The sequence below is a fragment of the Vicugna pacos genome, chromosome 6 (assembly GCF_048564905.1).
Source record: "Vicugna pacos chromosome 6, VicPac4, whole genome shotgun sequence".
NCBI lineage: Eukaryota > Metazoa > Chordata > Mammalia > Artiodactyla > Camelidae > Vicugna > Vicugna pacos.
The window spans coordinates 3,951,452-3,977,293 of NC_132992.1; the positions used below are offsets into that span (position 1 = coordinate 3,951,452).

The following is a 25,842-nucleotide window of genomic DNA, read 5'->3' on the forward strand; positions in this document are numbered from 1 at the left end:
TGCTAAATATTTTTTAATAACCATCTGAATCAATAAAATTATTTCAGTTGCAAGGAATTTTTCTTTCCACAGTCTAGCAGTAAGAGAAAGTCGTATTTTTTGGACTTCTTATAAAATTGACACAAAATGGGCTTGAGTTTTTGTTATAGAGTCAAAAGTATAAACTAAATGACTCTTAGAGAAGAGTCTGTGAATCGGCCTCACCCATGTCTCCTGCCTCCTTCACAAGCGAGCCTAGCGCTTCGGGGGGGTGGCTTGAACTGATGTAGAATGGGGCTCCCGGGTTCCTCTTTCTGTGGAGCCATAATCGTAAACTGGTCAAGATTAGCCCTCCCTGGTTCCCTTCCTCACTCATCCCAGTACTTGGTTAAATCTGCTAATTTAGAGGCTCACTGGCTTCTCACCTCAGCCCGTCTTCCTTCAGTAGGTTGTAAAATGCATGCACATCAGTCATTTTCTCTTCTCTTTTCTCTCTGGCACACACATATCCTACAAAATATCTGTAAGGATTTTTATAAAATATTTACAAAACATTGTCATATAAGGATCATTAATGAATGTTGGTTTATTCTTCAACACAGATTCCTCGCCACTGTATGTCTGAAGATAGTAAATATGTTTTAATCCAGATGTTGTGGGACAATATGAAATTGCATCAGGATCCGGGACAGCCCTTGTACATCCTCTGGAACGCCCACAGTAAGTGCTGTCGCAGATGCCAGCTTCCTTCGCGCGGAGTGATGACTTCTCTACTTGCTTGAAATAGCCTGCGCTAACGTATAACTGACTTGTATTTTACTATCCTGCTTTTTGTCTTACAGGTCAAAATCGCACTCTTTTGTTTGAGAGTGAGTGTTAAGTTTGATGTTTTCAGTGCTGTCTTCCATGGGGATCAAGGGATTTTTGTTTTATTGGGTTTTTTTGGCTTTGTTTTTGAGTGGTGCTGTGTGTGTGCTGGAGGGGTGGGTTGTGTTTGTAAAGTTCCATTTTTGGCACATTGCTTGTCCCTGTTTCTTCATTTTACTTATTTTTTTGTTTCCATCCCAGGCTGCTGATTTAGTATTTCTTCCAAGGGGTTGTATTAAAGAAAACAGTATTTTTAGTTATTGTGTATTTGAAGTCACAAAAAAACTTTAAGCCTATTTTATCATTATTTGTCTTATTTCTTACTTTTTTTATTCTTAGATTTCTATTTCTTTGTCCGTTGCCCTTAATTTATTTTTAATGCTTTGTAACTTTTTAAATAGCTATCAGTTGCTGCTTAATTACATTCTCCTTTCCACTTAAAACATTTCCCTTCATTTGCTCTTTTGTTCTTTTACAGCCCAGAAGTATCCAATGGTCCATTTATTGCAAAAAGGTGATAATTCATTTAACCAGGAATTATTGAAAAGTATGGTAAAAAGCATTAAAATGAATGATGTCTATGGACCAATGAGTCAGATTTTAGAGACACTGAATAAATGTCCTCATTTTAAAAGACAGAGGTAATTCATTCTCTTAAATGAGTATATTGTTCTTATAAGCAGATTCATATTGTTTGCTTTGTAATATTTTATTTTTTTCATGCTTTGTAATATTTTAGACTATCTCATGCTTATACTAACACAAACATTTTTGTAGCTATATATAGACTATGTAGATAGTAATGTCTTCTCTGCTCCTTTTTCCCCCTAGGAGTTTATACAGAGAAATACTATTTCTCTCACTTGTGGCACTGGGAAGAGAAAACATTGATATAGGTAATTTAGCAAATTATGACATGTAATATTTATATATCATGGTATAGTTTTCAAAGTGTTTTTATCTTGGTAGTCTTAGTTTAATGTAAAATTTTATTAATATACTTGAATCGTTTCTTTGATTTTTTTTGATGTAATGTTAAAGATACTTTGATATTTTGGTCATGTTGGTTATAATCATGATAAATAATGAAAGCTACCATTTTTCTGAGGGCTTTTTTATGCCTCATATTATAGCAAGTACTTTCCATGTATTATCTCATATAATTCTCCCAAAAGCCCTCTGAGGTAGGTACTACTATCATGTCCATATTATTACTGAGACAACTGAGGATCCAAGAGGTTAAGTAACTGAAAGTTGGGTTTCACAGCAGTAACAGCCACACTTGAACCAAGCAGTCTTAATTTCCAACCCTGCGCTTTTACCTATTCTGTCATATCACTAATGACATTAAGCTTGCATCAGAAAAGATGTAAGGTAGTTAAATATGTATTTTAGGGGGTCCCATACATTTTTGGTTGATCGTCTGTTCCTCCCAGTTACTGTGCGTGACCTCCTTTAGTCAGAGACACAAATACATTGAAAGTAAAAGGGTCGAAAAAGGCATTCCATGCAGATAATACTAAAAAGAGGGCTAGAGTAACTATATTAATATCAGACAAAAATAGACTTTAGACAAAGTCTAAAAGAGACAAAGAAGGACATTTTATAATGATGAAACAGTCAGTCCACCAAGAATTATTAATTGTTTATAACAATTATAACATACATGCAGCTAACACCAGAGCCCCAAAATACATGAATAAAAGCTAACAGAATTGAAGGGAGAAATAGACACTCAGCCATAACAGTTGGATATTTTAATATTCTGCTTTCAACAATGGATAGAACAACTAGACAGCAGATCATCAAGGAAACAGAAGACTTGAACAGCACTGTAAAACAGCTAGTCCTGAGAAACATCTACAGAACACTCCATCCAACTACAACAAAAGACATACTCTTCTCGACTGGACATGGAATATTGTCCAGGATAAACCAAATATTTGGGCATAGAGCAAATCTCAATGAATTTAAAAGGTCTGAAATCATACAGAGTATGTTATCAAACCTCAGTAGAATGAAATTAGAAATCAGTTACAGAAGGAAAATAAGTTCACAAATATGTGGAAATTAAACAACCCATTCCTAAATGGCAAATGGTTCAAAAAAGTCCTAATAGAAATTAGACAATACTTTGAGAAAAATGAAAATGAAAACACAACATACCAAAACTTTGAGATGCAGTGAAAGCAGTTTCTACCTTAAGGAACTAGAAAAAGAAGAACAAAGCACGTAGAAGGAAGGAAATAAATATTAGAGCAGAAGTAAATAAACTAGAGGAAATGGGGGGGGGAATATTTTTTAAAATTGAGAAACTGATCAAAATCAAAAGTTTGTTCTTTGAAAAGATCAACAAAATTGACAGACCTTTAAGCTGGACGAAGAGAAAAAGAGAGATGACTCCAATGACTGAAATCAGGAATAAAAGAGGGAATGTTCATACTAACCTTACAGAAATAAAGAGGATTATGAGGGAACACAGTAAATAATTATATGCCAACAAGTTAGATAACCTAGAAGAGAGAAGCAAATTCCAAAAAGGCATAAACTGCCAAACTGGCTCGAGAACAGAAAATCTTAGCAGACCTGAAACAGAGAGAAAACGGGTCAGCGATCAGAAAGCGTCCCACAAAGGAAAGCCCCAGGCCAGGTGGTGAGCTCTGCTGAACGTGTAGAGAAGGAGAAACAGCATCTCTTACGGACCGCACGTTTGTGTCCCCCAGCCCCAAAGCCACACACACTGAAAGCCTAACATGATGGTATTCGCAAGTAGGGCCTTTGGGAAATAATTACATCATGAGGCTGGAGCCCCCAGGATGGAATTAGTGTCCTTATAAGAAAAAGAAGAGAGCTGTCTTCCTTGCTCTCAGTCATGTCAGGATGCAGGGAGGAGAAGCTGTCTGTCAGCCAGGACGAGTGCTCCCACCAGACACCAGATCTGCTGGCACCTTAGCCTTGGACTGCCCAGCCTCCAGAACTATGAGAAATAAATGTTCATCATTTAAGCCACCCGGTCTGTGGTATTCTGTCATAGCAGCCCAGGCTAAGACTCTCATCCTTCACACTCTGACAGGGAAAAAAAGAAGAAGAAGAAAGAGTGCTTCTTAACTCGTTCTGAGAGTTACACCATATTTCCCTGACCAAACCCAGACAGAGACGTTACAGGAAAACTACAGAGCAATAGCCCTTATTCGTACAGATGCAGAACTCCTCAACAAAACACTAGCAAACCAATCTAGTTTCAGCAACAAACGGATAGGATTATACACCACGACAAAATGGGATTCATCCTAGGGACGCAGTGTTGGTTCAACATTTAAAAAGCTCCATCCATGTAATATACTGTATTAATAGAATAAAAGCCAAAACCACATGATATCTCAATAGACACAGAAAAAGCATTTGACAAAATTCAGACTAGGAATAGAAGGGAACATCCTCAACCTGATAAAAGGCATTTATGAAAAACCCACAGTTAACACCATACTTCCTGTGAAAAACAGAAAGTTTCCCCTTAAGATCTGGAGCAAGGAAAGGATGCCTGCTTTCACTGCTTCCATTCAGCCTTGTGCTGGAAGTCCTTGTCAGAGCAGCAAGGCAAGAAAAAGACATAAAAGGCATCCAAATTGGAAAGGAAGAAGTTAAACTATCTCTATTTATAGATGACATGATCTTATATATAGAAAACCCTAGAGATTCCACACCAAAACAAAACAAAAAAAAACCCCAAAATTTTAGAGTTTGAGTTCAGCAAGTTTGTAAGATAAAGATCAAGATGCAAAAGTCAGTTCTGTTTCTGTAATTAGCAATGAATAATCCAAAAATGAAATTAAGAAAGAAATTCCATTTATAATAGCATCAAAAAGAATAAAATACTTAGGAATTTGTTTAACCAAGGAGGCGAAAGACTTGTATGATGAAAATTGTGAAACATTGCAAAGAAATTAAAGGTCACATAAATGAATGAAAACACACCCCATGTGTGTAGATCAGAAGACTAATATTCTTAACATATCAGCACTACTCAAAGCAATTACAGATTCAGTGCGATCGCTTTCAAAAATCCCAACGTTTTTCGCAGAAATAGGAAAACCCATCCTAAAATTCATGAAATCTCAAGGGACCCCAAGTAGCCAAAACAACTTCAAAGAGGAACAAATCTGTAAGGCTCACACTTATGTGATTTCAAAACTTACAGCAGGGCTACAGCAATCAAAACAGTATAGTACTGGCATAAAGACAGACATGTGGACCAATGGAATAGAATAGACAGCCCAGAAGTACACCCTCACATCTACGGTCACATGGTTTTTGACAAGGGTGCCAAGACTATTCACTGGAGAAAGGACAGTCTTTTTAAGAAATGGTGCTGGGAAAACAGGATATCCACTTGCAAAAGAATGAAGTTGGACTCTTATACAAAAATTAACTCGAAGTGGATTGAAAGCCTAAATGTGGGTCCTAAAACTATAAAACTAATAGAAGAAAACGTAGAACAAAAGCTTCAGGACATTGGATTTGTCAGGGATTTCTTGGATATGATACCCAAGGCACAGGCAACAAAAGAAAAAATAAACAAATCAGACATCATGGAAATTTTAAAATTTTGCACATCAAAAGGTGGTCTCAATATTGTAAAAAGGCATCCCACAGAATGGGAGAAAATATTCACAAGTTATATATCTGAGAAGGGATTAATATCCAGAATTATGAAGAATTCCTAAAGCTTGACAACAAAATAAGCCATTGCTAAATGGACAAAGAATGTAAATAGGTATTTCTCCAAAGGAGATAAGACAGTGGCCATTAAGCACATGAAAAGATATTCAGCACCACTAATTATTTGGGAAATGCAAGTCAGAACTACGGTGGGATACCATCTCACATCGTTAGATAGAATGGCTACTCTCAGAAAATAACGGGTATTGGTGAGGATATGGGAAAATTGGAACCTTTGTGCATTGTTAGCAGCAATGTAAAATAGTATAAAGCTGCTGCAGAAAACAGTATGGCATTCCCCTCAAAAAATTAAAGATAGAATTTCCACGTTATCCAGCAGCTTCACATTTGGGTATATACTCTAAAGAATTGAAAGCAGAGTCTCAAAGAGATTTTTGTACACACATATTCATAACACTATTATGTACTAGCTAAACTGTAGAAGCAACCCGAGTGTCCACTGAAGGATGAGCAAATAAGCAAAATGTGATAATATACATATAATGGAATATTATTCAGCCTTAAAAAAGGAGAGAAATTCTGACACATGCTACAACATGGATGAACCTTGCAGACATTATGTTAAGTTAAATCCGCCAGTCACAAAAAAACAAATACTGTATGATTCTACTTAAGACGTACTTAGAGTAGTCAGAATCATGGAGACAGAAGTAGAATGGTAGTTGACAAGAGCCGAGGGGAAGGGAGGAGGGGTTTTACTGTTTAATGAGTAGAGTGCCAGTTTCATACGATGAAAAGAGGTATGGAGCTGGGCGGTGGTAGTGATTGCACAACATTATGAATGTATGTCATACCACCAAACTGCACTTAAAAATGGTTAAGATGGTAAATTTTCTGTTATCTATATTTTATCAAAATTTTTTTTAACATGGGAGAGAATAACTTTAAACAGTTGGCTACAACTTTGCACTTCACTGGTCTGTGTAATCTAGCTCTACAATGCTGTGGTCTCCGAGGCCCCCACGCCAGCTCTGAAATGGTGCGGTCCTCTCGTTGACAGCAATGACCTGGAGACTCCCTCTTGGCCTCTAATTTTGCAGTTCGGTAGTGTGACAAAAACTTGATTGCTGGCAATGTCAAATACAAATTTCTTCATGCCTTTTTTTCTTTATGAATTCCTACAGATGTATTTGATAAAGAATACAAGATGGCATACGATCGCCTCACACCGAGTCAAGTCAAGAATACACACAACTGTGACAGGCCGCCAAGTACCGGGGTGATGGAGTGTCGCAAAACCTTTGGAGAGCCTTATCTTTAGGACGGGTGTGCGTGCGTGCGTGCGTGTGTGTGTGTACTTCCAGTAAGTATTGTACAGTCAGTGTATAAAATAACACTTTCAGACTCTAAACTTTTTTCTTCGATTTTTAAAAATACATTTGTAAATGGTTCAGAAAGTCCAGATAGTTTATGTACAGAATGTCTGAAAGAGAAAGTAAGTGACAGGTGGGAGAGAGCCACTTAAAGTTTCCATTTTTTCCCCCTCCAGTTAACAAGTAATTAAGTATTTTTGTGATGAGGAAAGCTCTAAACAAAAAATTAGTTCCCATAAAAGAAGACAACTGTTTTATGGTTTCTCTTGAAAGAGGCAGATTAAAACATCATGTATGGAACTTAAACAAATGTAAGATGCAAGTATCTCCTGTTTTCACAGACGATTCAAAATGTTTTGACCATGAAGTTGTATTATACATATTTTAAACTGTTTATAGTAAGTTGCTATTTTTTTAATTTTTAAACTTAATATAGCAAACAAAATGAACTTAAACTTATGAAGCAAGGCAGTTAAGTGCTTATTTGTCTGCTACTTGAAGTTAATGCAGCTGCAGGCCTCTATGTGTGTATCTGTCTCTCTCTATTTTATTACTTGGGAGAACGATTCCAAAATGTCACGCTAGTGTCACTGTTGTCCCCGGAGCGCTTGCTCGTCCTCCTAAGCCTGAGCACAGGGAGCGCGTCACGGCGGGGGTGTGCGTGGCCCAGCCCGACTCGTTGAGCCTCGTGGAGGAGAGCCAGAGAGGTTCCAGGTTGGCTTCTATAAAGTCAGGCTCGATATACCACGAGTCCAGAATTTCCTCTGTTGTTAATAGGTACGTACAGTACACAGGGAAGGTAGCTTAACAAAGCCAAAGGTTCTACATGCACACTTATGCTGGGAAATATGTTAGTTTCTCCCAAATTTGAACTTTATTTTAATATCTGAAATATTGGGTATGATGCAAATTGTACTATATTTATCTGGAATATAACCTACTGGAATATTCTGTTAATATTATATATATATATATATTCAAAATATTTTTTCAAAAGTAGAAAAATAATAACTCTCTAAACGTACCGCCAGATAGAATTTCCCATATTGAGGAACTTGGCTTTTTCAATAAGCCTTCAGAATCTGGTTTATGGAATCTAAAATCCAGAAATATCCAGAAATCAGACAATAAACTGAATGTTTAAGCACTATGGGTATTAAATAGACTCTTAAAAATTATTGGTAGTCCCATTATTTCTAATATCATTTTCTTTGGGTAATTTCTGATAAAAAGTGTCCTTTGGCTGTTAGAATTATTTATAGATTTTCAAGGTGTCTGTGTGGTGTGTGTTTGCACACATTGTCATTAATGAAGGAATTCTCTAGCCACTGTCAAAGAAGAAAAAAAAAAAAAAGAATGGTCCTCAGTCCGATGTATAAAAGCCCACAGAGTTCAGGGCACTGGGACTGGAGTTACCTTAAAGTCCTAAGACTTAGAACCAGTTCAGCTGTAGAAAAAAACCCTCGAGTTCATACTTAGTGAATAGCACCGAGCTGAAACACTTCACGGCTTTCTGCTCTGGGAAGTAATGGGGAAGGTTTAAAAATGTAAAATTTTAGTTCAGTTAGTTTGGGGCTGAGCTTGATTACTTGAAAAATCTGGTGCTATGCAGGTGTGTCTGCCTCTCCTTTGTAAATACCACTCCTGTCTGATCCTTCTTTACTACTCAAGATCTTAGCCTCACGCTCTGTTTTATGTTCTCTAAGTCATCATCATTTGAAAGTTGTCAAATGGGAGAAACATTCGATGGGTGTGGCTTTTGGCACTGGTGACAAACATCCCTCCAAACAGGATTCTGAGGCTCCGTTCTAGTTTTTTGTTATTGGTTTTTTCCCCTTAAAAGAACAGCTTTTCACTATTGATTACCTTTTCTCTACCAGGAGCAATGAGTCATAGTTTATTGGTTTCAAATACCTGACCAAAAAAAGTAAGGTAAAGCCCATTCTTTATGGCTCATCCTCATTCGGAAAAGTGGTTGTAATTTGTTATCCCCTCCCCTCCCCCAACACCAAGTTTTGTTTCTGCTTTTGGTTAGGTTTTATTTCCCCTATTTTTAATCCCCAAGGTCTGTTATTTGCACATATTTACTCTTTAAAAATAAAACCTAAAACATGAAGAAAAAGTGGTAAACCCTGCTCAAAAGAAAACTAAAATGTAGATCATCTTTTAAAATAACACCTTATAAACTTTTCTTTGATTTTCTCTCTGTTGACCATACATTTTAGAGAATCACGGCCAATCATGTTGGAGAGAAATACCCTTTTGCTAAATTATCTGTCTTTTATTTTCTTATTCTTAGTTTCGTTTACCAGTTGAAAATAAACCATGCTGTGTCCGGTACGACTTGTTTACTTCTTCCTCCCATTAGTGTTTTGAATGTCATACATTTGTATTTTATATATTTCAATATTTGATTTTTTTCTCTTGTCACGGAGTCATAGAACCTGTTTATATTCTGATTTTTGTCTTTTTTTTTCTAACTTTGGGGGATGTTTTTTGTTTTAAAAACCCTAAAGCCACCAGCTTATTTTAAGCTTTTTTAAAGTGTCTTTCCATTTTGATATATAGAGAAATGGCCCCTGGAAATGTTGATTCAGCATTTTAGGTGATAAATACTTATTTTATTTCATGCTGGTAATTCCTGATACTTCAGTGCAGCTGGCAAGAGTTCGCCTGCTGTATACAGATGCTGTACTTCTGCGTACGCTGTGAGATAGGGTAAGAGAATTCCCATTTGTATGGCAGTGCGCAGCAGCCCGGCTTTATTTTTGTTTCTCCCATTAGAACTTGAAAGCTACTGCCAGGCACTTTATCTCAGAGCAGGAAGGGAAAGAGCAGGCTGCCTCTTCGAGATGGTCCTTGGCCTGCCTTTGTGCTGGTCTTAGCATGCTCTGCCCTTCCTGTTTGGATACAAGACTAAGTTTTATTTCAGAATTGAATTCTCTGGCAGCTGCACACCAGTTTACCTTGATCTCCTCAGAACTTGGTATCTTCTGCTTATCCCTTCATACTGTCCTCTCCCTCTGGCCCCAGAGTAGGTACTTTGCTGACTCATTTTTGGTTCCAAATTCGTTTTGGACAAATACATGCAGGAATCTGTCTCTGATGCAAAAAGTCTGTGCGCACGTGTGAGATGGTAACAGACGCTGATAAAGTTACTGCAGCCTTTCCACCACTGCTGTTCTTTGGATGGCCCCCTCCTTTTGTATTTAAAATTCTTCCTTTCATAGTACTGTGACAAAACCATTGGAGCAACTGATGGAATTTTCTGTAAATGAAATTCTCCAGATCTGCCTGCTCATCACAGTGGAGGGCCTGAGGACCAGAAGTGTGCTTTGGTTGTGGGCAGCCTTAGGCCAGGGGGTCCAGCCCGGCTCTAGTGACCTCCTCCAGGGATGGACAGCCCTGCTCACGAGCCCTCTCTGTACCTTTCATAGTAATCAGTCCCATAATACACTGCAAGCTGCACCTGCAGAGGGACCCTCCCACCAAAAAAGGGTGGAGGGGGGCAGCCAGAACTAAGTGTGTTCTGTGGCCATGAGGCCAGCCAGTTCTTCAAATGTATCTACTGTGCCTTAAATATTAAATTCCGATTCTTGCCCCCTTTGGTATTTAATCTATAAATGATAATTAGGATATAGACTTTTTATGATACTTTTATAGTATCATAAAAGGCCAAGCCTATAATTGGATAAAAACATTTTCAGATCTGTTGAAGAGGGTACAACATAATGTTCAAAATGTGTAGTAACCATTTAAACATATACTGATTTTTTAACATTTGCAATACATCCTTTTTTTCTGGTACTATATAGAATCTTAACTCATTAAATTAGGAGTTTTACATTTTTATAAATTTGGTCCAAACCTATTATTACCAGGGCCATCAAGGAGGTTCGGTCTCAAGGAGGGTGAAGGAGAAGTTATCTGTGCAGCCACTGCTTCCAATTTAGTTAGTCACAGGGGACAGGTCAGACTTTCCAGGCTGAATGAGTGACCTAGAATTTGTCCCACGTAACTGGCTACACAGATCATTTTGCCCATCAAATGAGAAGACCATCTAACCATTATCTTGACATTTTAAGATGGTACTTTACCTCTAACACAGCATAATTTTAATAAGTTACAGATTTATAATGTATGACAAAATTTTTAATTTCCAAGCATAACGAATTCATCTTTTAGATGTTACATAAAATTTCCATCTCCTTGAAACCTCCTCTTTCTCCTCACCAGCTGCTCATCCATCAAGGGCCAGCCTTCATTTTACATATTTGACCCTTTTCTGTCATAGTGTGAAGTCAGAACTTCCTTTCGAGGCAAAGAGAAATGGAGCAATTCAGCAAACTGATCAGGAAAAAGATGTTCAGTCATTACAGGTGATTTTAATCATTAAATGGCGGTCCAGCACTGCCATCACTGCAGAGCGTTTCACTCCTCACTCAGCTCTGGGGAAGGGCGTCAGCTGGCAGGCTGCCGGGGAGGCGGGGACATCCCTGAGGCCAGCTGAGCTGGGCTGCACTGGTGTGCAGAAGGCTCGTGTGTGGCTCTCCCTCCCGCAGGCGCTGTGCGTCCCTCCTGTTCTCAGGCCAGGGCACGTGCAGCCCCAGCAGTGCGGCAGCACCAGGACCGAGGGGAACTAACTTCACAGTGTGAATCTGAACGTGGTGCCACATTCTTCATCAGTCTTTTCTTGAGCATTGCGACAAAGCGACCTAAAGATGTGGATGGACGCATCCATTTTTGTAAAGTAAAATACCATTGGGATTCACAATTTATTGAAATTTAGTAAAAGCCATTTCCAAAGAATGTGAATCCTGGAATTGTGAGGCCATGAATTAATCAGCCCGTCTTAAAAGACGTACTATGGCCTAAAGTACTTTGAACGTAGTCCTTCAACCCCAAAATGTTCTAGTTTTTCCTGCTGTCCTCTAGTCTTCAAGGAATCCTCTCGTGTTTGTAAATTAAATTGTAATATTTATGTTGTAAGTTCCATTCACATGAGCTGCTTTTGCTCCATAACCAGTGACACAGAACTGTTTCATTTTAATGTGCCCCTTGATGCCAGTAAAAGCAGCAGACAGTGGTATTTAATACACACGCACTTCAACTTCCACATGAAATGTTTAACCACACAATTTTTAAAAAGTCAGGTGTCCTTTATACCAGCTACCTTGGAAGTAGGAATACTCTTTCTCACCACCTTGTCATTGTGTTAATTAAGCATTTTTTTAATTTCTCCTTTGTAATCACCTTAATATCCAATTGTAAGCCACGCAGGGGATCAATCTTCTTGCTTTATAATCCCATCTAGGATGGCATACAAAAATAGCATAGCATTGCCCCACTGGATCTCTTACTTTATAAGCCAGATTTGGCTCTACTGACTTTAGACTCTCTAAAAATTGCTTTTTCTCTCACTCACTAGTAGCAGCTGTCACCACTGGGTGAGAATATGGGGGGAGGGGTGCAGAGCCAGGACAGCTTTGTTAGAATGTCCAGTCCCTCAAGGTGACCACCTGGTGGAGACAGCACTAACTTGGATCTCCTAAGAAGAACATACTTTTACATAGTCCTCAGGGTAGTTTTCCTTCCCTAATCCCCACACCTTCCAATTCAAGGGCAATTTATAAATTTTAATTTCTTGAGCTGCTTATTTTAAGTTCACTTTTCAGAGACGCAACAAGAGCTAATGTCGTCCTTCTAAGCTGTAAAACGTTGGTGTACATTTTTCGGGACCATGATGTGTAATGATTAGTGATTCCTGTTGTTTGTTTCCTGTAGCCTTAACTCCTTATTTAAACTCACCAACAACTGAATCTGTAATGAATACAAACCTGGCAGAACTATGCTTTTCGAACAGAAAAAGAAGAGACAGCAAACTGCAGCTTGTGCCTGGGGCAGGGGCCCGGGGGCGAGACGTAGACCACAGCTGCATCTTTGGGTCAGCAGCCCTTCGGGGATGATCAGGGAAGTGTGAACACGGAGCCTGCCTTATGCGACGGTGCCTGTCCCATCCCTCACCCTGCAGTGATCTCGTTTAGAAAACCCTCCGACTCGGGTCTTCCTTCTGGCCTCCGCGTGACAGCTGTCTGCATCCGTCGGGGGGTGGGGGGAACGCCACCGCTCCAGAGACGCCTAACCCACAGTGAGCCGCAGGTGTTTCCGAGGATAAACGTCAGTCCCGGGTCACAGCCACACCCGAGGCCTTGGCCACTCAGTTCTCTGTCCTGGATTGTGTTCATTCTTTCTTTAATAGAACAAGAGGTAACTTCTGGCATGGTTTTCTGATCCTTGTCCATTTCACACAGACACAGGACAGGATATGATTCGATCCTCTAACATCACGCTGATGACGAGGAACACAAAGTACAGGAGGAACATGGTGAAGCCCAGGATCTTGTTCATCCTCCATTTGCATAATGCGATTGAGGAGATCACAAACAGGAGCATGAGAAAAAGCAACACAATTGCACAAAACAAGCCATTGCTGCTGACCGGGACAGGCTGCAGTCCGCTGATAAGAGAGAAAAGCATCCACGGAAGGGGCAGGCTGCAAGGCGGAAGAAACAATGTCAGTGTTCTTCACGGTGATAATAATTCCATGCACTTCACAGTGTTTTACAATTTTCAAAGCACTTATTTTTACACATACACACAAACCTATGAAGCAGAGCAGAAAATATCAGCTCCATTTCACACGTGAGGCAACTAAGGTTCAAGGAAATTAAATTACATGCCCGAGGACTCACAGCTAGTAGCTGGGAGAGCCCAGATTGAAACTGAGGTTTTCTGGGGCTGAGTTTGGTTCCTTCACACTTCATGACTCCGGTGTGACTAACCCAAGTTGGTAGATGTGTGACAGTGTGACCTCTCCATCAGTTATTATAAGGCCTAGCTGAGGGTAACATTTCTTTCAATTCTGTACTAATCAGGGCCCTCCTGTGCACTTTTACCTACTGCACCCAGAAAACACACACATAGACAAATTCAAATTAAAGAAACCAAAGCCACCACCCAAATCCAGGACATGACTGGGGAAATGAAAATAGGGCAGGTGCTCTGCTCTGAAGATGGGAGGAGAGGGTAAGGGAATCTGTGCAGGGGGATGTGGCATTTGCGTGTTTATACAAAATGCTTTTAGAGCCTCTGGGCTGGCAGGAATCCCAATGCAAAGGAGCAGGAATATCAGGAAGTGAGAGTGAGTCACTGCTCCGTCCAGCCCCACCTCCACCACCTTGGAGGTCAGTTGAGCAAAGCACTTGACTGCATTTTGTAGTGGAATTTAATGGACTTCATTCTTCAACTCACCTGTGAATTCCAGTCAGTTATATTTCACACAGCATTTCAGTTCTGTTATCCTATCTGGCTGTGGTGAATGAAGGGAGGGTACTTCATGGCCTTGCAGAAACTCGTATCAGTGCCCTTTTATGCCACGTGTAACGAATGCAGCAGGAACCCAGCACACACAGCCAACAGTGTTTTCCAGTCGTACTTAATGTGCCTTAGAAAGCAACTTTGCCACTCACCCCACGGTGATGTCAAATATGTTACTGCCCACAGAGCTGGACACGGCCATGTCTCCCAGGCCTTTCCGAGCGACGATCACGCTGGTGATGAGGTCAGGGATTGACGTGCCTGCTGCTAGGATTGTCAGACCCATAATCTCTTCAGAAATCCCTATTGTTTCACCAACCTGGTAAACAGTAACAGCAGTGAGAAACCTGGAAGCAGCAGGTGAAAAACGTGAGGCTCTTCAAAGCACCAACCACATACTACTTTGTGCAAAGCCAACACCTTCCAGGGAGCTGACACTCCCTGGGCCTGAGTGAGGAAGGATCACGGCAGAACTAACGCCCTGGGTGGGGGGTGGGGGGCACGGAGAAGAAAGAATAAAGAATAGGGCCCCTGCTCAAGGCGTCAGTGAATGACACCGCTCTTCTCTAAACGGGACTAAAAGCCCACCTATGACACCACCTGCTGTCATTCCAACTACAGCGCCTCTGCTTTCCCCAAAGAACTGCCCCTCCAAAGGCCTGTTCACGTCACACGTCCATTTCCAGAACCATGCGCACCTATAACGCCAGCAACTTTTTAGAGGCTGGAGGCAGAAGGATGAGCAGTGCAACACTGGCCTGCTCTCCGCTTAGTGAAAGAGAAAAGCCTGTCAGCGGCAGCCGCAGTTCCGTCAGCACAGAGCAGCAAAGTGCTCCCGGTAGAGCAGGAAACCCGTGGGCACTCGGAGACGGAATAAGGGCCCGAGAGGAGGCAAAACTGATGTCATCAGATGGAGAGAAGGGGGGCCAGAGAAAGCTGGGAATGAAGCTAAAAATGTTCAGCTGGATCAGGTTGTGAAGGGCCTCCTGTCAGGCTACAGTGTGAATACTTTACAAAGCAGAAGAGTCACACTCACGGGGGGAGGGTGTAGCTCAGTGGCAGCGTGCCTGCCTAGCATGTGCAAGCTCCTGGGTTCAATCCCCAATACCTCCATTAAATAAGTAAATAAATCTAATTACCACCCTCTCCAAAGAAAAAACCAAGAAGTACTACATTCATTGGAATGTAAAGTCTACTTTTAAGCCTTTACAAACAATGTATAAACTACAAATTCACTTGGTCCTCACCATTGCCTGGGTACTGGAAATTCTTCCTGAAGGAAAAGCTCTTTTGACCCACAGATGCAGGATTTGGTTCCCGCTGCACACTCACCTGGTGAGCCCACCACACCATGAGGTATGAGAACATGGCTATCCACACGATGGATCCCAGGAAGGTGATAACAAAAAACTTCCTAGCCTCCTGTTGGAAAGTTGGAAAAGGAAGAGAAATAAGTTTTGGAGGCTAAAGGTCTTTGGCCCTTCTGAGGGAGCCTCAAGATCAGTGACGAGATGCTTGGAGGAGTGATGGAGAGGATCTGGAGATGTTTGAGCTGAGATCTCTTTCTCCAGTGAGGACCGTGAGATGTCTGGAGAAGGATGAGGTTGGTCCCATAGGGGCATCCAGACAGTAGGGGGTTCAGCAGGTGCCAAACGAAAGAGACCTATTTGCCCTAAAACCAGACCAATATAGGTGTTTGGTTTGGCTTTTGAAACCTCTCCCCACCCTGCCCCTCTGCTGACCAGGAGACAGAATATGGTCCCCCTTTGGGTGGAGTATGTTAGTCAGATCTTTCCTGATAAATAGGAATGCTGGCACTTACTACGCTAGTTTCTCACAATATCCCTGTGAAATATGGAGGGGGTGTAGTGGCAGCATTCCCCATATTAAAATCAAGAAGCTGAGACAGAATTCAAGGAGGGATGAGTTCACATTGCTTACAGTGGATGTTACGAAATAAGCACATTCTAGGGCCTCCCAAACCTATCCATGTGTCCCTCCAGGGGCGTGGTCCCCTCCGGGGCTGCATATTCCGTCTCAGACCCTCTCTGCTGTGGAGCCCTGCCACGCTGACTTGTCCTGTCCCTTCCCACCTCCAGCGGGAGTGCCTGGAGACCCCACAGCCTCCCGCGGGATACACGGCAGGGCAAACTCACCAGCCTCCGGACGTCGGGCACCGTCAGCCACAGCGGGAACACAATGGGCAGGAGAAAGAGGTAAATAGCCTGCTTCTGCCTGGTCTTAGGCCATTCCAGTGACAAAGGCTTCTCATTTTCCTCCTCCTCCTCCTCTTCTTCCTCCTCCTCTTCCTCTTCCTCCTCATCCTCCTCATCCTCTTCCTCCTCCCCCTTGTCTTCACTGTCACCTCCATCGCCTCCCTCTTCATCATTTATACCTTTCTCATCCTCTTCAGCTCCACCTTGATTTTCAGCATTGAATTCCTGCTCTCCAGTTTCACCTTTCATTTCACCATCTTCTCCTGTTTGGACTTCACCTTCATCATCTCCTTTCGTTTCTGCTTGGATGTCACATTCACCTTCATCTTCCTCTCTTCCCTCTGCTTCACCTTCGTCATCTCCTTTTGTTTCTGCTTGGATGTCACGTTCACCTTCATCCTCCTCTTTTCCTTCTGCTTCGACTTCACCTTCACCTTCATCCTCCTCTCTTCCCTCTGCTTCATCTTCACCTTCATCATCTCCTTTCCTTTCTGCTTGTATGTCACCTTCACCTTCATCCTCCTCTTTTCCCTCTGCTTCAACTTCACCTTCACCTTCGTCATCTCCTTTCCTTTCTGCTTGGATGCCACGTTCACCATCATCCTCCTCTTTTCCTTCTGCTTCGACTTCACCTTCGCCTTCTAGTCGAGCATCACCTCCACTCTGCTCTCCATTTTCACCCGCAGGAGCTTCAGCCTCATCACCTGCCCTTTCACCTGTGCTCTCAGCTCCAGCCGTATCTCCTCCCTGCAGCCCAAACCAACAGATTCATGTGTAATAACTGCTCTGCTCCTTTCCTTCTCAGATTCCCCCCAGCGTTTTTCGCTCGAGTACGAGGAGGAAACCAGTGCATTCAGCAAAACTCCCTTCACAACACTCCCACCCTGTGGTTGTCTGGTCTTTATTGGATCATTTCTAGGGACAGGAGTACTCACCCCCTAAAGCAGTTTCTGTCATCTTGACAACTCTGGTATGAAGGCCATATTCATACCAAGGTTCTGCTCCCTGTGTATAGACAGGTTTACTCTTTGGAGCCACACAGAACAAGGCTAATCACTCTCCCACGAGACAGCTCTCTTCCCTGGGTTAGACCCCTAGGTCCTTCCATCGCTCCCCGTACTGTGGCCCAGAGCCTCCTTCCCTTCTTGGTGAACTCATTCTAACTAGCTTATACCCCACAAGGAGGTCTCTAAAGCAACACAGAACACCTCACAGAGTCTTAGACAGTGTGCGTCCATTAATGTTGCCTAATATTTTTTTTTGGTGGTCACTTCACATTGCTAAGTCCACTAAACCCCTTAACTCTTGTGCTATCTTATATGTATCAAAGAATGATGGCAATGATACCTATTTATTGAGGATTTTCATGTACCAGGCGTCATGCTAAGTGGCGTAATAATAACAGCAACAACAACAACTAGCACTTACTATGTGTCATGAGTCAATTAACTTATGATTATATGTAGAGCTAAACCTATCTGGCAGATGAAGAAACTAGGGTACAGAGGAGTCAAATAATTTGCCCGTGGTCCACACAGTTTGTAAATGATGAAGCTGCCATTTGAATATGGTTAAAACTCCAACTCGTAACCACCAAGATACCCTGCTTTGCAAATACTGGGGCCAAATGATATCTTTGGTTCCCAGACCTGGTGGTCTGGGGAGCTTATTAGAAATACAGATTTCCTTGCCCCACTTGGACCAACTGAAGTAGAATCTCTAGGACTGGAGCCAGGGATCTGGTTTGATATGCCCACTGCACCTGCAGACCAGTGTCTGGGAACCACGGACTGACTCCACGCACTCTAACAGCCATTGATTCTGAGGGTCCTCAGACTGGGCTCCTGACTTAACCTGTAACAACGCGCTGGACTAGTCCCTTACACAGATGGCCCAGGCTGTGTGCTCGTGGAGCATGCTGTCTGTAATGAGTTTCATGACACTGCCAGTCCCCAAGGGATGCTCAGTGATTCGCAACTCTGCTGCATATTAAAATCACTTAGAGGATTTAAAAACATTTATGCCCAAGGACCTACCCCAGATATTCCGACTTAATTAGTTGAAAGCGGGGCCTGGGCAGTTTTCAAAGCTTCCCCAAATTATTCTAAAATGAAACCAGGGTTCAGAGCACTCAATGAAGAAGTCAAATATTAGTATCTGTGCTTTTAGTTGGGAATGAAGAGTGAGAAGATTTGAGTCTGAAGTAATTCTTGCCTTCCCTCCCCAACCCCCATCAGGAGGGGCAGCTTCCTAGAGGAGATGACAAGTCATTTAGATTGACAGGTGTGGGACTGTCTGCCCGGCCTGCACCCTCTTCTTTAAGAACTGTCATCCCTACCAGCCCCTGCGTAGGTTGCTCCCTTCTTCCATGTTGGAGTCAAAACACCCCACCTGTCCCTGCCACAGCCGATTGGACATAGGTTGGATTCCTGACCTGGTTTGAATGGATTCACTCTCTTCTGAGACTCAGAGCCAGTCACTGGTTGGTCCCCCTGTGGACTGGGGCACTGGGGTAGTGGTTTAAGTCTATGTATGCTAATAAGGAAGCAGATGGAGGCAGGCTGCCAGGAGAGACCGAGTGATAGAGCATGCCCACAGAGAAGGGGACATGCGGGAGGGCCACCAGGTCACAGATGCCTTCTCAGGCCTAGGCCCACCTCCTTGTGGGACCAAGCTTCACTTCCTGCCCTGGGATTCCAGGAGATACCTCTGTACCCTCTTAATCCTCTTTACTTGACCCGGCTGTAATTGGCCTACTCGGGACACTCATGATACCACTGAAGAGTTTTGGACACTGAGCCCAACGTCGCTGGCTTAACGATGAGATCTAACTGAGTGTTTCTGGATGTCGAATAGAAAAAACAAACACGGATGGAACTTGCAAACTAAATACTTATTTACTGTCAGTCACTCAATCCTTATTGAGCACAGCTGAATGCGGGGCCTTGCGTTTCGCTCTAGGGGGTAGACAGAGATGACTCAGACTTGGATCCTGCCTTCAGGAACCTGACCACCAACAGGGAAACTAAGAGGCACTCACAGAGTACAAGGGAGGCAGTGATAAGAGCCTAAAGAGAGGGCAAAGTACTTTAGGCATTCAGACTGGGGGAATCAAGGAAGCTTCGTGGCAAAAAAAAGAAAAAAGAAAAGAAGCATTTACACTAGCTTGCAGGGGTGGGTGAGATTAAGATATATGAAGATGGAGGGGAAAAGGCACTGTAGAGGAAGGAAGCCACGTGAGCCAGGCCGGGAGGTAGAGGAGCATGGTGGAAAAAGAGGCTGTGAGGCTGCGAAGCACAGTGTCAGGACTTAGGAAGCCCCGGAACAAGGCTGAGGTAGCTCGGAAGGTCCCTGCGTTTTGCGATGCCTGGTCTCACTGTCCCCTAGTTGCTGACAGACCCCTTAGCAGCTACTCTTTATGTTTTCACAGGATGCGACAGTTGGCAACACATTCTCTTTTTTTGTATTTTGTATCATTCTCATGTGTATTATCTCACTCATACTAAGGCCTTATGGTGAATTAACTGGCACCATGAAGTATCTGATCTTCAGAGAAGGGGCAAGGCTTACTCCAGAGGAATGAACCTCAAATAGCATTTCAAACCTTCAGGAAGGAAGGATTTTTGGTCAGCACTTGAGGTTCCTGGGCCTCTAAAATTTCTCCTCCTGGGAAGAGGTTTGTGCCTACCTGGCTGCCAGGATCCTCCTCCTGATCTCCCTTGACGTCTGGAGCAGGCGCTGGTGTGACCGTGACTGCAGGGAGCTTGGCTGGCTCCTCCTCTTTAAAGGATAAACATGGGACAGGTTAGAAGCATGTACCAGGTTCTGAGGGCAGCTGGCAAGGCTGGTGTGAGTGGCTACAGGGCTACTGGACTTGTCCCCTTCAGGGTCTCAGTAGGTTTGTTTGGGGAATTTCTTGTTAAAAGGAAAAGTAAAATTATGTGATGTGAATTGCTATTGTCCTGTCCATAGAGATGTCTACAGATGAGAGAACAGCTGGGAAATTTCTCTCCCTGGATGCACAAATATTTCCATCCTGGCCAGGTAGCCAAGAATACTGTGAACAGCCTGAGAGAGAGGGCAAAGCCCCAGCCCTCAGGGCCTGACCCTTCCCACCACCAACTGCAAGGAGAGGAGCCGAGATTTCAAAGGCAGCAGCTGGGGAGCCTTGGAATTGGATTGCGGGGAAGGGAGACTTGGAAAGCCTGGAGATCTGGTTTTAGGTACAGGCTATCTCTTGGCTGTGTGGCTTTAGGAAAGTCACTTGACCTCTCTGAGCCTCAGTTTCCTTGTCTACAGAATGGGAACAATGACTGCTAGTCCACTCCCTCTGGGGGTTGCCGGGTGGATCAAGCAGGCCTGGGGTGCTGTGCTGAGTCCACAGGGCAGTAGCTGTCTCACTCCCCGATCCCAGCTGCCACACAGATGCTGGGCGTCTATGTCACCAAGCCCCTTGATGGCCTTCCCTCACTGGGGTTGCTGCTCTCAGACCAATCCCTAGCAGCACTGTCTGTGTGTAGAAGTGACGGGAAGAAGAAACAGCCCAACAGAATCTCACGTGGGACAAGATTTAGCAAAAAAGAAGTAGATGTTCAACAACCCCCGGGCCAGGCCTTGCCTTCCCCGTCTGAGGAGAGCGTGGAGGGAGCTGCAGTCAGGCCAGGAAGGGAGCACCCTGCAGGAGGAGGCCGGAGTACAGCGGAGGGCAGGGCAGCACCAGCTCAGCATTCCAGCTGACTGGCTCAGAGTGGCCAAGGGGCGCGCCTCAGTCCCTGCCTCACGGGAGGGAGGAAGGGGGCAGGGAAAAAATACTGGTCCAACTATCCTCTCACCTGGTTTGTTCTCTGCTTTGGCCTGAGGCTTGGCTTTGGCCTCCTGATTTGAGCTCTCCTCCTCTTTGTCCTTGGAGGACTGGGCTGCGAATGAGAAAGGAAACACATCTTATCCAGGACTACAGCGTCCCTGCTGCCCTCTATAGTTAGGCTAGTCAGCTGACAGCCAGAGTAGCTGCGGTGGGTGGAAAGAGGCTGGCCTGCAGGTTGCAAGGTCTGGACTCTGGTCCTACTAGGCTTACTCATGGTGCCCCATTCCCAAACTTTTACCTTAAATTCCCTACACTGTCACTAACTGGCTGTGACCTTGAGCAAGTCACTTCCCTTCTGTATCGCTTCTGGTAAAATGACAACATGGCTGGACTTGCGGACAACAAATAGGATTTATTTCCTTTATGAACCCAAGTGATGGCTGCTTGGGTGCTGAGTTGGGAATTCTGATCCAAGCTTGCTAGGAGAGTACTGTAATTCATCGATGATGTCTATGGTTGGCAGGGAATGAAGAAATAATGGCAAGGAGACATTTTTGCCGTCCTTGGACTAGACTGTCTATAAGGTCCTCTGCAGGTTACTTTCTATGAATTTACTAGAAGCTTTTCTATGGCTCGAGGGGCTCAACTGGTGACCATGTTCATGAGCCTTCCCTCCCCAGTGGGGAAGGGCAAACAGCCGATCACCAAGCTTCCTACCACAGCCCTTTTGGCCCCTGAGCCCGGAGCCCGAGCAGGGCCTCTTTGCAGACCCCTGCTCACGCTGCGTGCCTTGCTGGCGGTCCACAGAGCATCGAGCACAGAACAGTACTGCCCTGGTTTCCAGTCAAGAAAAATGGGGAAGGCAATTCTCTTTCAGTGTGACTATGTTCCAGGCAACATGCCGAGTGTGTTATGTAATTTCAAGGTGGGAGGCAGAGAGACTGAGGGGCAGGGGCTCATGAGGGCCCTCTGCGCAGCTGTGTAATCCGGGAGGGTGAGGACAATGGCACACGTGATAGAACAAAGTGGCGCCATGGGGTCTATTCCAGATTCCAGGCTGGCTCTGCCCTGCGAGTGTTAGGTGACCCTGGGGAGCCTGTGTGCCCCTCCAAGCCTCAGTGTTCCCTCTCCAAAAAGGCAACAATATGATATACTCAGAGCACTGATGAGGGGGTCCATGAGACGAAATAAATAAAAATACTTAAACTGCTGCAGGTTAACATTGTCATGCTTGCTTGGATTCTGGAGCCAGCAGCCTGGGTTTGAATTCTAGTTCTGCCACTTGCTAGCTGTGGACATAGCTGGGTGATCCTTTATACCTCAATTCTTCACCTGTAAAAATCTTACAGAGTTGTTAAAGGAATAAGTGAATTTCTATATGAACATGCTTAAGCCACTGCCTGGCACCTAGAAAGCACTACGTGAGTTTTAGCTATGACAACAACAATGAACTGGCAGCAGCAGCTGGGAGCAGCTGTCCCACCCAGGAAGCAACTCCGCACTGCTGAGGCCCAGCACTCCGGAGGGTCTGAGTTAGAAAGGACGCTCAGTTTCCTCTGGTCCCTAATGCAGGCAAACTGCGAAGGTCTGGGAATCCGGGCAGATCAAACGCTGCCTGGGTCCTGGATGGGGAGGACACATAAGTAGGTCTGGAATTTCCTCCTGTCAACCTGTCTCCTAAACAATCAGGTTGCTTCAGCTGCAGCCGTCTCTGGCAGTCGGCTCCATCCTGCAGATCCATCACGCTGGCATGTGTGGTCCCTCGCAGTGTCCTGAAGGGCCTGCTCAGAGGGTCCTCGCCAGGGCTGAGGGGTCAGGAGGCACGCACTCCGCTGCCTCCACCACCCAGACCGCTCCAGCGCCCCCCTGGTACTGATAAGCACTGCAGTTTGCTGCTGAGCAACACGTAGCTCTGATCAATGGAGGGCTCTCCTGGTTCCAGGCCTGGTGCTGAGAATATCTGCTGACCGTAGGCAGGAGGGGCTGGCGAGAAATCCAAGCTCCCCTCTTTCCTTCTCATCACTCATCACACACCTTAACCTCTCATCTCCCATGCCACTGAGGAAGCCATGTCAGCAGCAGGTTCTCTCTTTCTCTCTGTCTCCGTCTCTCTCTCTCTCACACACACATACGTCCAAGTGAAATCACCAGAAGAGGCATGGGATTCTAATGGGATTCTGGAGAGGTAAAGCCACTTCCCAGGGCAAGAGTTCAGACCACGGATCAGCTCTGTGGAAAGAGTTGGAACCCTTGGAAAGGGTGGGAACACCTGGACAGCCATTTGGAAACAGCAGATGGAAACAGAAGCGTGTATCTGGAATGTGTTGGGAACCAAGGTCTTCATCCCAGCCCTGCGCGGTCGCAGCCCCTCCTGGATTCTCGGGGTGCAGAATCAGGGCCGGCTTCTCTGAGCAGGACGCGTCCCAGGCATGTTGGCAGTCGTTCCCCGAGAGGGCCATTTCATGCCCCTCGCACACCCACACCGTGTACCAGGCATGCCGTCTTCCCGGGACGCCTGTCACTGGCTCCCCCGCGCTTGTCTCCTCACGTGGCCAGATCATCTCCTTAGTGTCAATCTCCTCTGACCTCGGCCTGGCCTGGACACCACATAATCCTGTCAGGACAAGTAGGCCAGAGGGCAGCTGCTGGTTGTGAAAGTGGCCCAGGCAGGGGGCCCTGCTGTCCTTCTCAGGACAAGGTCCTTTTCTTCAGGACTTTGCTAGAGTCGGTGACTCCAGGAGGACGGCCAAGCATAAGCCAGGGACACGGCTTCTTCCACGGCACGCAGGCCGGCACAGGCCCGCACTGATCGCCCACGGCTGCCCCGTGCTGCAGGCTCCACTCTTGAGACCCCGGGGGTGCTGTTTTACTAGAGCTGGTGCTTGGGGGTGGCCTCTCCCACTGTCTACTCAGGATCCCTGTGAGGATCTTCTGGGGGAAGTCTGATCACTGAATCTGCTTTTCACAGTACAATGTGCTTGTTTTAAGCAACCAAAAGTCCACGTTGCATGTGAAAAAGACACTTCAGGGTCTGAGAAATTCTGAGGCCCTCAGAATTTGTCCCTGAACCAGAATAGTCAGTCAGGGAGCTCCCTGGGGCTCAGGGGCCAGTCTCTGGTGTCACATCCAGCTCGCCCTCAGACTCCTGCCCCACTGCACTCCAAATCCCTGCTTCTGCCCAAAGGCCAGCCTTTCCTTGACGGCCCTCCTGCCGGGCCTCCCACTTCTGCACCAGTGTCCCAGAGACAAAGTGCCAAGGAGAACAGGAGTGCACCTGAGGATGCCCTTGAGGGGCCTGTGAAGCGTGTTGGGAGCAGCTCTCTGGGGAAGCGGGACAGAAAGCAGGACTCGGTCAGGTGGGTGGTGAATCTCAGCTGCCTCCATCATCTGTCAAGTTGCCGGAGCTGAATATAGAGCAAAGGGAGGTGCCACTCAGAGCTTCCAGCTGTGGGGCCCTACAGGAGGTGCCCCCAGAAGTGGCCCTGGCCTGAGCCACGCTGTCTGGCTGGAGACCCTGTGGGACAGTGGGGCTGACTTATGGGAGGGGAGAGGGCGGCTTTGCAGGGAAGTCACTGAGGGCAGCCCTAACACAGAACAGTGCCAGACGCATGGCACTCATGGCCTCACTACAGGTGATCTCTTGTTTTACAGGAGGGACAGGGAGCCAGGGAGGCAGTGGGATGGAGATACTTAACGACCGTGGCTCCTCAGGGGCCCTCTCCCGGTGAGCCTCCCCACACTGTCTGTCTTTCTCACCCACTCTATTCTGCTAACTCTCTTCCCATTCCAACCCTCACTCCATCTGTTGCCTCTCAGTTTTGCAGGTCCCAGTTCTCATCCAGCTGCAGGAGGGAAGGAGTGGACGGGGAGACCACGCTGGTCTGGGGGGGCCTTGCTTACCTTCCCCCAGAGGGTCCAGGCTGTGGAGCATGAGCTGGTAGATGGTGCTGCGGATGGTGCTGTTATGCAGAGAGGCCGAGCTGCTCCCTCGGGTCAGCACTGATGGGAGCTGAGCAGGAGAGAGCCGCACAGGCCTCAGTGGGCCCCTGACCAAGCCAGGGGAGGGGCCACACGGGGGCCTAACCCTGCCTCCCTCCCGCCGAGATCAGGCCAGAAGCACGGGACCCTTTTCCTGGCCTCCCCTCTTCCTTGCCTCCCCTCTTCCTTCACCTCAACCAGGAAACTTACACTGCTTTCTTTCTCAGCCTCCCCTCAACTCTTCCATGATTGGCTAACTCTGTGCACTAAGTAGTTCCCCAAGCTCCTGACAGGGCGCAGTGTGTACTAAGGATATCATATTACCAAGGGTTCATCCATCCCTGCAAGTACACCCTCAAAGAAACACACACTCAGCCACACACCTCACAGACCCACTGTGCGTGGGCACAGCCCCCTACAGTCCACAAAGAACATCAGCTTTATCACTGTGCTGTCCCCAGAGATAAGCAAGGCTTTGACCTCCACCTACAGATAAAGAGGACTCAACGAGGCTGTGTCTTAGCCAAGGTCATGTCGGGCATGAATGAAAGAGTCAAGACCAGCACCC

The 25,842-nt window shown here is 45.1% G+C and overlaps 2 protein-coding genes across 5 annotated transcripts in view; one reads left to right on the top strand and one right to left on the bottom strand.

Annotated features, from left to right (window-relative positions):
- The window catches only part of DENND4A (DENN domain containing 4A), a 108,533-nt gene extending 99,294 nt beyond the window's left edge, over positions 1-9,239 (top strand). For all 4 annotated transcript variants that reach the window (XM_015243862.3, XM_072962209.1, XM_072962210.1 and 1 more), the window contains 4 exons: positions 582-699; positions 1,325-1,487; positions 1,678-1,742; positions 6,711-9,239. In XM_015243862.3, coding sequence (XP_015099348.2) covers positions 582-699; positions 1,325-1,487; positions 1,678-1,742; positions 6,711-6,847 — 483 coding nt within the window. In that variant the 3' untranslated portion in view covers positions 6,848-9,239. The remainder of the gene's footprint in view (positions 1-581; positions 700-1,324; positions 1,488-1,677; positions 1,743-6,710) is intronic.
- Positions 9,240-11,641: 2,402 nt separating this feature from the next.
- The window catches only part of SLC24A1 (solute carrier family 24 member 1), a 42,859-nt gene continuing 28,658 nt past the window's right edge, over positions 11,642-25,842 (bottom strand). The window contains exons 6-12 of the mRNA XM_072962211.1: positions 25,197-25,305; positions 21,325-21,408; positions 20,181-20,272; positions 16,433-17,239; positions 15,609-15,698; positions 14,429-14,595; positions 11,642-13,452 (exon numbers count right to left, since the gene is read on the bottom strand). Coding sequence (XP_072818312.1) covers positions 13,203-13,452; positions 14,429-14,595; positions 15,609-15,698; positions 16,433-17,239; positions 20,181-20,272; positions 21,325-21,408; positions 25,197-25,305 — 1,599 coding nt within the window. The 3' untranslated portion in view covers positions 11,642-13,202. The remainder of the gene's footprint in view (positions 13,453-14,428; positions 14,596-15,608; positions 15,699-16,432; positions 17,240-20,180; positions 20,273-21,324; positions 21,409-25,196; positions 25,306-25,842) is intronic.